Below are 12,080 nucleotides of genomic sequence, written 5' to 3'. Positions count from 1 at the left end.
TACAAGTTTTCTCTAGTTGCGGCGAGCGGGGGCTACTCTGTTGTGGTGCGTGGGTTTCTCATTGCGGTGGCTTCTCTTGTTGCGGATCATGGGCTCTAGGCACGCGGGCTTCAGTAGCTGTGGCTCGTGGGCTCTAGAGCGCAGGCTCAGTAGTTGTGGCACAGGGGCTTAGTTGCTCCGCGGCATGTGGGATCTTCCAGGGCCAGGGCTCAAACCCATGTCTCCTGCATTGGCAGGTGGATTCTTAACCACTGCGCCACCAGGGAAGGCCCGAATTTTGGTATTTTTACTATGCAGGTGACTCTGGTGGTGAAGGTTAAGCTCTTGTACCCAGGGTTCTTTCTTATAGATAAGTGATTTCTAGTGTCTTCCACTGAGAATCATTGCCATAGTGAGCCATTGTAACTTATAAAGTGTTTCCTACTGTTTATGTCTATTGGGGTGAAAAAGGTTGAGTCACTATGTAAAATACAGAAGGTGGTTTGCAGCTTGCTTCTCCCTGTAGAACCTGGACTGTCAATCTCCCCAGAGTTCCTTTCTCTAAAGTATGGAAAGTATCCTATCCCAGAGGAAGTTCTATGGAAAACTTATAAGGAGATGGACCACAAGTTTCCATCTTATAGACTTTGATGTCTCCGGACTCTTTGTCAAGGCCTAGCAGATCCGGGTAGCACTGGAGAAGCTGGCTGGGATGGGGATGTTGTGAAAAGGGAGTACACTGGTGGTGGGAAGAGGATAACTCTCTTCCTGATGTCTGCATGAGGAGAGCATGTGACCAAAAAATTTATCCCACTGAAGCAATGGGACCAATTCACCAAGTGGTTAAGAGCCTTCATGACGAAGAGGTCCTTTTGGTTTAGATGACTCACAAGGCTTGTCCTGTGGTTATAAAACTCTTCTAAGAGGTGCTTTCATTCAAAGGCTACTTGTATAATACCCTCCACCTGAAATGTTACCATTCTATTCTGTTGGTGTCATCTGAAATGAAATGGGTGTAGGCACAGAGAGTTCTGGGACCCTTGTCCTTCAGGGGCAATGACAACAGAGTCCTGGCTGAAGGTGTCTACCTTAACCATGAACTGCTGTGTGTGAGTGGAATGCACCAGGATGGATGCAATGGTATGATCATTAAATTTGTTGTGTGCTTTATAGTGTACAGAGTTTATAAAGACTTCTATATTCTATTTTAGTTTTAAAATAGTCCTTAAGGTCAACAGGGCTGGCCTTATTATCAACAATTTGCAGATAGGTAAAGAAAGTCTCAAAAGGGACTTGTCCAGAACCATCTGGTCAGTGTGTTGCTGAACAAAAAGTTAAACCCAGGAGTTCTGGTTTCAAGTTCAAGCGTCTTGGGTTTTGCTACAGGACTCCCCTGAAATGAGCTGCCCTTTTTAACAGAGTGAAGTCAAGTGCCAATAGAAGCTGGAGGGCATGGAGAACTGCTGGCCATTAAATCATTAGGAGATCCCACTTTATTACCACATTTACAACTTCTTGAGTAAGACTAAACCTCTTAGGAACACAGAACATCTTTTGAGAATATTTCTCAAGCTCTGTTGCATAACCTGTGCCCCATGGGGGCATTATAGGTTGATCCTTACTTGGCGAGTGCTCAAGACGGAGCAGGGAAGAGCAATGTTGGCCAGGTAGGTGATCGTGACAGGTCACACACTGCTGGCCTTAAGCTCCCAGTGATGCCGAGCAGTGCCCTGTGGGGCTCCTGGGTACAAAGCCTTTCTGTGTCCCCCATTTCTTTGATTATAGGATATAGTCTTCATTCAGCCTCCTTGACCTTCCCCGAGTTCCAATGGGCAGATTCAAGCAGTTACTAATTAGGGAAGGGAGGGGATGAGAGACCAGGGAGAAACGAACCGTCAAGAGAAACAGTAGTGCAGCCTTGGGGCAAGGTCCTGGTTCCCCATCAAGGATACACACAACAATATCTTTGAGCTGTTTTGCAGATACTGAAACCCCCTCCAGGTGGGAGAAATTAATGATTAATGATGGTATGCTGCCCACAGGCAGGTAGACCTCAGACCAGTTGGAACCTGAAGGTTGATGATGCTGACTCCTACTTACCTCACCACCAACCCTTCAGAAGAATGTCCACAAGCTGATCACGGCCTCTTTGAACCATTACTGTAAAACTTCTCACTATCCTCTCCAAGAGGGACACATAGTTTTCAAGGGCAGGAGCACACTGTGTCCCCCTTTGCCTGGCAAAGCAATAAAGCTGTCCTTTTCTACTTCACCCCAAACTCTGTCTCTAAGATTTGATTCGGCACCAGTGTACAGAGAAGCTGAGCTTTCAGCATCATTAGGGGTCTGGGACCTGTCACGTGATGAACCTCCTTGGGTCCATCCAAACCCCTGCTATTCACAGGCCTCCCTGAGGATACAAAATTACCCTAGAGGAACCAGAAACCATCTCCAGTTCCTTTCCCCACTTCTCTGGACTCTACTGCTAGCTTCCTGTTCATCACCTCTGTCCCAGAGTTCAGTTTTGCAAGCCGGGGGTCCTTTTGCAATTGTTTGAAAAGCATGTGGGTGAGAGACAGCAGCTCCCTTTCCTTCACTATCAGATGATTTCAGACAAAATGAGCAGTACAGGCCCAGTTCCTGATCCTTTGTCTTCCCAAAGAAAACAAACACCTTGGAATGTATGTTCCACTAACCAAAAAAACGGAAAGATGGGAACTCCTCCATCTAGGAAAGCTCACAGAGTGGCCTTAGCTCCAGCCCAGACAGAGTTAATTCCCTTCATAATATCTGGGCCTGGGGCAGGAGCTCCATGCAGCAGACCCAGGGGTAGGACAGGCGCCATCTCAGATGCTGAGGTACATCTATTTATCAAGGAGCTGAACCCAGCCCTGGGTTGTCTGGGATCAGGTTCTCTTTATGGGGACACTGAAGACCGGTGACTTCCACCAGGCTGATGTTTTACTGAGCACAAAGGTGGGCTTCAGGCCACCGCATCAGTAGAGTAGCCCAGATGGGGAGCCAGGAGCTGGAGAGAGGGCAGCTCCCACTCCAGCCATCAGGGGGGAGGTAAGCACCTGCCCTTGTGGGACCAGCCCCGTACTGAGCCTGTAGACGAACGAGCCAGGGCATGTGATCAGAGGCTGGATCTGGGCACAGGCAAGGATGTGCTCAAGGGTCCTTGCCAGGGTTTTGATTCAGAAACCAAAACTGGATAAAAAGCAGATCAGCCTGGATACCTCTTCTATGAGCATTTTGTGCTCCTGCGTTCAGTTCTAGGTCCAGTACTAAGCAGAGCCACAGATAAGATTGTCAGCTGAGCTGGGTCCAGGTATACCTTCCCCTTAAGGAGTCTCAGGTCACACAGTCCTTGCCCTTTGCTCTCTGATCCATCTTCCCAGTCAGTGCTTAGCCTTTTTCCTAGGCTGAGCCCTACCCCTTCAAAGAAGACCTTTCTAGCAGTATAGCTCACCCGTAAGCTGCAAGAGGGCAGACCTCGGAAAAAAGGATACAGATAAGCTGGAACTCTGCAGGCTTTTCCCCTCCTCATCAGTGGCCAGAAAGCCTGTCCCTTAAGTATCTGAAGCAGGGGGTCCTCCTGCCACTATCCTTCTCCCCCAGCTGTGGGGGTGGAATGAGGTAGGAGAGGGGGCAGCTCCAGGTGAGACAGTAAAAGAGCCTCAGACACTGTTGGCTGAGCCTGGGAGGGAGGCAACGCTTTTCATTCTCCTGTGCCTGCCCTTGGTCCCCACCCCGATCCATGGCGGCCCTTTCAGGAGCTTTTAGTGGACATGAACTCAGACCTGCTGTGGAGTCGGCCAGCCTCCCTCTCCTCCCAGCTCCACCCATTGCTCTTTCATCACCTCTTTTGTCTGACTCAGGACCATCCCTCCCAGGCCCCATCTGCAAGCAGCCTTCCTCTCCCCACAACATTCACCTCTCTCACCCCTCCTTCCTTCCAGCCCCAGTCCCCTCCTATTCCCCTGAACAGGCACCTGCTTTCCTCCTACAAAAGGCAGGAGACAGAGGCTGTGTGAGACCAGCTGCTCTCACACTCCCTTTCCTTTGCCCTCTGCTGGCTAGGCTGGGCTGTGCCTTTGTTCTCTTCCCTCCCAGGTGAGAGTGGGTACCTGAGGTGCCAGGTCTCCTGCCTCATTCCCCATGAATGCTGTGCAATGTCCCGAGGGGCAGGAGCTACAAAAGCTGGGGAGCGGAGCCTGGGACAACCCCGCCTACATTGGCGCCCCCTCCCTGCGTGGGACACCAAGGATCTGTACCATCTCCAGTGCGGTGCCTCCTCCATCCCAACCCAAGAAGCCTGAAGATGCACCCCAGGAGAAGGCACACAAGACCCTGGTGTCCAGTTGCTGCCTTCAGATCTGTCGTGGCATCAGAGGTACCTGGTGGGGGAGGGTTCTCCTGAGATACTGGAGTCAGGAGAAGGGGTCCACAGAAGCTGTTGGAAGGGGATACAGTCTGAAGAAGAGGTGGAATCTCAGTGTGTCTTTGGGGTTTGTGAATGGTCTGCGTTAGAGCTGAATGCCCCAGAGTACGGAGGCTAGTTTAGTGGTCTCCCAGAGGGAGAGCCTGGCACAGTCATCTCTTGGGGACCCAGAAGGGTATGAGGGAGCTAGTTTGAGGGAAGACACGGATATGATGATGCCTTAGACTGCCCCACCTGAGATAAGGTGACAGGTAAAAGGGCTGGGGTGGAAATGAGAATAAAGTCCAGGGACTGATAGGTAGGGTAACTGGAAGGAGCCCTGCTGTTGGGAATCCTGGGCGTCTTTCCAATGTCCCTCCCTTAGAACTTTGGGGAACAACCTTGACTGAGAACACAGCTGAGAACCAGGAACTTTATGTCAAGACCACCCTGCGGGAGCTTTTGGTGTACATCGTGTTCCTGGTGGACATTTGTTTCTGCAAGTAACATCTGTCTCTGTGCATCTGTGTGTGAGAACATCTATGTGTACAACAACTGGGCACACACCTCTGTGGGCAATATCTGTGGGGACAGCCTCCATCTGTACGAGCAGGCTGTGCCCTGGGATCTTTATATCAATAATAACATTCTATTTTATACCTTTTCAGCTTAAGATTTTTTAATTAAAAAGAAGTTGTCACTGAGTTCAGGAGAAAAAGGCAGACTATTGGAAAGCTTTTAATACAGGTTACTTCTTCAAGTGTTATAAGAGGAATCCACTTTTTAAGTTCAAGTTCCTGATATCTACTTAACAGCCACTGTTTTCTATTAGCAGGTGGAAGTTTTTACCCTTCTGTAAAGAGTGGAAGACACTCCTTTTTATTTATTTATTTATTCATTTATTTGGTTGCACCAGGTTTTAGTTGTGGCAGGCAGGCTCCTTAGTTGCAGCTCCCAGGCTCCTTAGTTGTGGCATGTGAACTCTTAGCCATGGCACGCTTGTGGGATCTAGTTCCCTGACCAGGGATCGAACCCGGACCCCCTGCATTGGAAGTGTGGACTCTTATCCACTGTGCCGCCAGGGAAGTCCCAAGACACTTTTTTCTGTTCAGAAAAAATAGTTTGGTGGGTTTCACAGAGTTATTATACTAGGTCTGATCCACATTTCTTTGGAGGCAGGAGGAAAAAGATTCAGCAGGCCTTAGAGCTCAGATCCCTAATAAAAGGATTAAAGATGCAAATGGTGTGGTAGTCAGTGCAGCTAAGGTTCTCCCATGTGAAAGAGCACCATGCCACAGGCTTTGAGGGAAGCTTATCTGAAGATCTATCTATAGATATAAGCTGGGAAGGTTTGGTCTCTAAGCTGAGAGAAGCAAGTGAATAGATAGATCGGTGAACCATGGAAAAATAGAGTCAAAGAATTAGAGATAATAATAAAGGTGGACCAAACAGATGCTATAAGGCCTACAGATAAACATGCTTTGCTTTTCTATTAATTGCTTCTTTAAATTTTTGCACAAGTGAATTTTGGCTAGTTTCATAGAGTTGTGTGTGTATGCGTGTGTTGACTGAAGCTGCAGCTTGGACCTTACAACTAAGGTGCCTCCATCACTAGGTGGCTTTATACCCCACAGAAGCCTCTGTTCTTTTTAGGATGCATGAATCGTTTGCAAGTAGACTCTGAAGGTCTGATTATATAAGTTTTGGTTAAAAATTTCATCATCTTTGTGAGCTATCCACATGTGTATGAGCCCTCTAGGAAAGCTGAACACTTGTTTTGGTTGTACTCTGTTGGGACTCACTCTGTGGGGATAGACGGGACCGTTCTACATGTTTACCACAGGCCATCAGCATGGAGTGAAAGGAGGCAGAGCATATGGGGAACAACAGTCAACCCAGTGTACATTTTTGGGGGCCCATTTGATTCCTTTCAGCAATGACTCTCAGAAATTCGTTTGTTGACATACTGACTTTTTGTCTCAACCATCTGCTAGGAAGGAGTGTCTCTCTCCTTTTTCAGATCCTGTGACAACAGCTGTAACCTGCAGGCAGAGCCTTTCTCTATAAATGGCTCAAATATCTCCATTTCCAGGTTAGCCTTTGGAGCAAGATTGGGAGGTTTCTAGCTCCCCAGAGTTAGACTGAACCATTCTGGCTTCAGGGTGGGAAGCTTAAGTTCTATCCACTTGTGTTCTCTACTTTTTGAGATCTCAATGCACCGACAAATACTAGATGGTCTGTAGCTTGCCGAAGTCTGAGTCGTGGACTCAGTCCAATAATTACAGAATCCTGAAGCGGCCAGGAGCTTTAGAGGTCATCTAGTTCAAGGATGCAGAAATCCTTTCTCCAAGATCCCTCCTGTGGTTCTCTGTCAGGTGACCAAGCAGCCCCATCGTGGGGAACATCCACAGGAGTTTCACTCTTTCATGGGGCAGCTCTTCTACTGTTGGGAAGCCCTATTTCCTTTCATCCACAGAGCTCCCCTTTCTATGCCAGACATTGGACTGAGATATACAGAGATGACTGATCCTTGAGCCTTTCAGGGGCTCATCTTCTCCTTTTGAGAACTTCCTTCTATTGAGCTGTCTACTTCCCTGTTACTCTCCGAAGTGACAACCCTTCCACTGTGACTGAATGTGGCTATCGTGTTTCTCCTTGGTAATATGTTCTCTGGATTAGTTACCTTCTAGTTTCTCACTAAACCAGTTCATTATAATATGGTTTCCAGAAGTGATATTATGCAGAGATTGAAGGCATGGGCTCTGAATTTACACAGACTTGGGTTCAAACACCAGGTTCTACCATTTACCAGGTGAGGGACTTTGAGTAAGTTGCTTAACTTCTCTGAGTTTCAGTTTTCTCATCTGTACCTACCCAATCCAATAAGATTATTACATAAGGTACATGAGGCAATATCCATGAAGTCATTACCTCTGTGCCTAGCATATAGTAAAAAATATTCCATAATGCTCACCATCCTGGTTGCCTGTCTCTAGGCCTGATCTATATGATGCCCAGTAATGGACAAAATACTCCATAGTCAGTCTGACCAGTTCAGAGTTCTGTGATGCTGTTACTTCAGTTGTATCCAGAGTTGTGGAATATATGAGGACATGCAGAGGAAATAATTTCTAAACTAAAATCTGAAAAATGAGGAGGATTTAGCTCCCTGAAAGAGAGGTAAAGACAAGGGAAGTTTCTGGGGAGAAAGAACAGCATGTGCCAAGTCCCAGAAGTGACAGAGGGCGTGGTCTAGTGAGAGTGCATCAGTGTGGCTGGAGCAGGGAGTTTGAAGAGCAAAGTAGTAAAAGATGACAAAGCTGGCCGTTTAAGCAGGGGCGGGTCATGAAGGGTCTTATAAGGTATGATATGGAATTGGGATGCTATCCTGAGGACCCTGTGGGGAGCCACTGAAGAGTTATAAGCACAAACGCCAGCCCCCTCAAGAACATTCTTATGAAAGAGAATTTGGAGGCCTTCACATTCTGATGGTTCCTACAACACATAACAAAATACCACTAAAACTAGTTTCCTAGGCCCCATGCTCTCCCAGCCCCTTCCTTCCTTCAGGCTAATCTTCAGGCAACACTGAGCCTTGGACATGGTCTCAGTAGGGCTTCTTTGGTGCTCTCCAGGGTCCTGACCTCACCTGTCTGGCATCTCTGCTTCCTCAGCCTCCCTGAGCTCTGGCCACCTGCAACTAGACTATGTATTCTCAGTGGGGATGATATAGCCCCCAGAGGGGTGGAAGTAGTTTCTTTCAGGGCAAAAAAATCCCACTTAGATATTTCAATAGCTTTTTGGCTCTCCAAAGGGCTATAGTACATAAGCAAATGTAGAGAATATATGTGGTATTAAAATTTAATTAGGGTGGAGGGTGATTAGGAAGACAATGTCTAAAGAGGCTCCTGGGTTAGGGTACAATACAAAAAATGTTAAGAAACACTAAAATAGACCCACCTAATTTTGCTAGTCAGTGTGCTGACTAAGATGTCCTACCTAAGGACGGGGATGCAAGTCCTGGCCATAGAATCTGGTATAAAGCAGGGTGGCTGTTGTGTTGTTCTATCAGGATGCTGTCTTCTAAGAGCTGCCATGACATGTGATATGCTGCCATGATATGGATATGCACTGTACCAGTTTGCTTTTCCCTGTCAATTCCTGAAACTAGGTTCAGATGCTCCAGGACCCATATTGGCATTAAGATAAATACTCTGGCATAATGGAAAGATAGAACATCGGAGTCAGACTAACGGGATTCAGATACCAGCTCTTCTGCTTATTGGTTTTGTGATGTTAGGCACTTCCTTGTTGGTAGAACAGGGATAATAATACTTATCTTATGGACATAACATATATAAAGAATCTAACACAATTACGGATAGTATTTATCTTTGTGTTATCTAGGGGAATTTCAAAATACTTAATCTTTTAGTCTGTTTGTAAAAAATACCTTTCAAGAAAGAAGCAAATCTGAAAAGACTATATAATGTATGGTTCTAACTACATGATATTCTGGAAAAGGCAAAACTATGGAGGTAGTGAAAGGACTGGTGGCTGCCGGGGTCTTGGGGGAAGCTGAAATGAGTAGGTAAAGCATAGAGGATTTTGGGGCAGTGAAACTACTCTGTATGACATTATTATGGTAGATACATGTCATTATTATACATTTATTTAAATGCATAGAATATACAACACCAAGAGTGAACCCTAATGTAAAGTATGGACTTCGGGTAATGGTGATGTGTCAACATAGGTTCATCAGTTGTAACACGTACCACTCTGGCTGTGTGTATGTGGAGGTAAGGGGTGTATGGGAAATCTCTGCACCTTCCACTCAATTTTGCTTTGAACCTAAAACTGCTCTAAAAATTAAAGTCCTTTTAAAAAAGTCTATTTTAAAATTTATTTATTTATTTATTTATTTATTTATGGCTACGTTGGGTCTTAGTCGTGGCACGCAGGCTCTCTAGTTGCAGTGCTTGGACTCAGTTGCCCCGTGGCGTGTAGGATCTTAGTTCCCCGACCAGGGATTGAACCCACGTCTCCTGCATTGGAAGGTGGATTCTTAACCACTGGACCACCCGGGGAGTCCCTAGAATGTCTATTTTAAAATACATTTCAAATTTGTAGTTGGCTCCACATTTAGGGATAGTATCATTTGAGCAGCATCCACTTCTGACATTAAAACTTTAAGGCATTTTCTCCAGAAGACCCCAGTTTATCACTACCACCACCACCATCATCATCATCGTCATTATCAACAGCATAAACAACAAAGCTTTATTGAATAATTTTTCAATGTGCCTGGCACAATGCCAGGTACATTATCTCATTGACTACTCCCAATAACTCTAAGAAATTGGTTCTGTTATCACTCCCATTTTACAAATTGGGAAAAGTTTAGATATGGCAAATAGCTTGCCTAAGGCCACACAGCAAATAAGTGGCAGAAGTAGGAATCCAACTGGGGACTAGCAGCCTGACTCACATTCTAAGCAGTCTCTTTGCATGCAAATTTGTTACACATTAATTTATTAACACCCATCAACATCTTATCAAGGATAACTCCCTGCCCTACCCTAAAAGAAGCAGACTCTTGAGAGAATTCTACCAGCTGATTACTTTTCTTTCTTTTTATTGCCATATTTAAAAGGTGATGTAAAAACTTAAGGAACATTTTGAAATACAATTCACCACCACAGTACCAAAGGTTATTTTCTAATTACCAAACTTTATCCATATAGTTATATATTTTGCCTAGTTGTGTCATATTGTACACTTCCACTTACAATTATATCATAGTTCCTCATGCTTGTAAGTTGTTTTTATATTTTCATTTTAATGACTGCAGTCACACCACAATTAGCGAAAACATTCCTCTTGTTATTTCAGTATTTGCCTAGAGTAGGTAAATGTATCTATGCTTGCTGCATTTTTTCACCACTTTTGTTGAATTATCTCGGAATTTCCAGGGAGAGAAAATTACTACAAAGACAGTAATGTATTCTTGGTACTTACTATGTGTTGTCATTTTGCCTCTGTAAGCAATCATATAAATTTATTATGTTGCTAGCACTGTAAGATCATACCAATTTTTGTCATAACTTCATTAACATTGGATATTCTTATTTATATTTTTTATTACTGAATAGGCATAACATAGTACAATTTACCTTAATTTATTGGTCTTTGGTTACTAGTGAGGATGGACAATTTTCTCATGTTTTAATATACTATGTGTATTTACTTTTGTGTAAATTGCATAAGAAGTATATTTGAAGACAGGCAAAGAAGAAGATTGGGGGTGAAGTTTGGCACATTAGACCTTAGGTGAGGGACCACCCATCAAAGGGCTTATTTCCAGGATGTGGGTTCCTGGGGCTGGAAAGAACAGTCAACTAAGTCAGGCATCACCTGCACAGCAGTTTGGCCTGGGATGGGCCCCAGTAAACTATAGCGGTCAGCCATACTGAGCACATTTCTTCTCCCTTATGCTTTATTCTAGGAACCGGGTGGGTCTAGACACCAGGGCTATTTGGAGTCTCATCTGGCTAAAATAGATCTATCTTTTTAATGCAGGCATTGTGGGTGAACCATCAATCTTTTCATAATAACCATATCAGTTGTGCAGCCCTTTAAACCTTACAAAGAGCTTTCATACCTATTATCTCATTTGATCCTGACAGCAATCCTGTAAGGGATAGATATTATTACTTCCATTTCACAGATTAGGAAGCTGTTATTATTGTCATTATGAATAGTCCAGGAGTGATCAGTAATTCAGAAAGGTCCCTGATGGGTGGAGTCAGTCCTATTCCTGCGCAGAGAAAGTGCTGGAGAATGATCTTCCTGCCTCCACCCCTTCCCTCCCACTGTCATGCTGTTTCTGAAAGGGCTTCCAGCCTTTTGTCTTCTTGGCAGGATGGCTGTAGCCTTTTGTTGATGGAGGAAACATTGAAGGTCTTTGTGTGGAAACAATGGCTGTTTGTTTTAGGAGACAGTATTGTTATCTCAAAGGTGCACCTGGGACTGCCCCCACTCCCCCCCATAGGAGCGGCTCTGAGCCAAGACAAGGCTGGGTCTGGTCACCATGGAGCTGGGGAGGAGGGCAGAGACCCTTGGCCTTTGGTGACTTGTATCTACACACCAACTAACATCAATTGGATGTTCTTTATCCGCTACTGGTTGTAAGGCAATGCCTGCCTCTGTTCACTGCTTTCTTGTAGAGAATTTTAAGGTTCTGTCCATAGATTGGTGGAATCTTGCATTAACAGGAGAGGCTGAAGTAAGCTTGGAGATCGGGAAGAATATGTCTTTTTTAAAATTGAGATACAATTGACAGGTAACACTGTATTAGTTTTAGGTGTACAACATGATGATCTGATGTATTTACATATTGTGAAAGGATTACCACAATAAGTTTAGTTAACATTCATCACCACACATAGTTACAGTTTTTTTTCTTGTGATGAGAACTTTTAAGATCTACTCTCTTAGCAACTTTCAAATATAGAAAACAGTATTATTAACTATAGTCACCAGTCCTGTACCCCAGGATTTATTGATCTTATAACTGGAAATTTTTATGTTTCGACCACCTTCACCCATTTTGCCCATCTCCTGCATCTGGTAACCACCAATCTGTTCTCTGTATCTATGAGTTTGGGGGGGGGGG

At 44.9% G+C, this 12,080-nt stretch overlaps 1 protein-coding gene across 1 annotated transcript in view; it reads left to right on the top strand.

Annotated features, from left to right (window-relative positions):
- The first annotated feature begins 1,920 nt into the window (after positions 1–1,920).
- Positions 1,921–12,080, top strand: part of PKD2L1 (polycystin 2 like 1, transient receptor potential cation channel) — a 36,307-nt gene continuing 26,147 nt past the window's right edge. Inside the window, 2 exon segments of the mRNA XM_027112317.1 lie at positions 1,921–4,375; positions 4,788–4,901. Of these exon segments, the coding sequence (XP_026968118.1) occupies positions 4,141–4,375; positions 4,788–4,901 (349 nt within the window). The 5' untranslated portion in view covers positions 1,921–4,140.

Source organism: Aethalodelphis obliquidens, unplaced genomic scaffold (assembly GCF_003676395.1).
Source record: "Aethalodelphis obliquidens isolate GAN/ISIS:26980383/991018 unplaced genomic scaffold, ASM367639v1 scaffold11, whole genome shotgun sequence".
NCBI classification, from domain to species: domain Eukaryota; kingdom Metazoa; phylum Chordata; class Mammalia; order Artiodactyla; family Delphinidae; genus Aethalodelphis; species Aethalodelphis obliquidens.
This window is presented reverse-complemented; position numbering and strand designations above follow the sequence as displayed.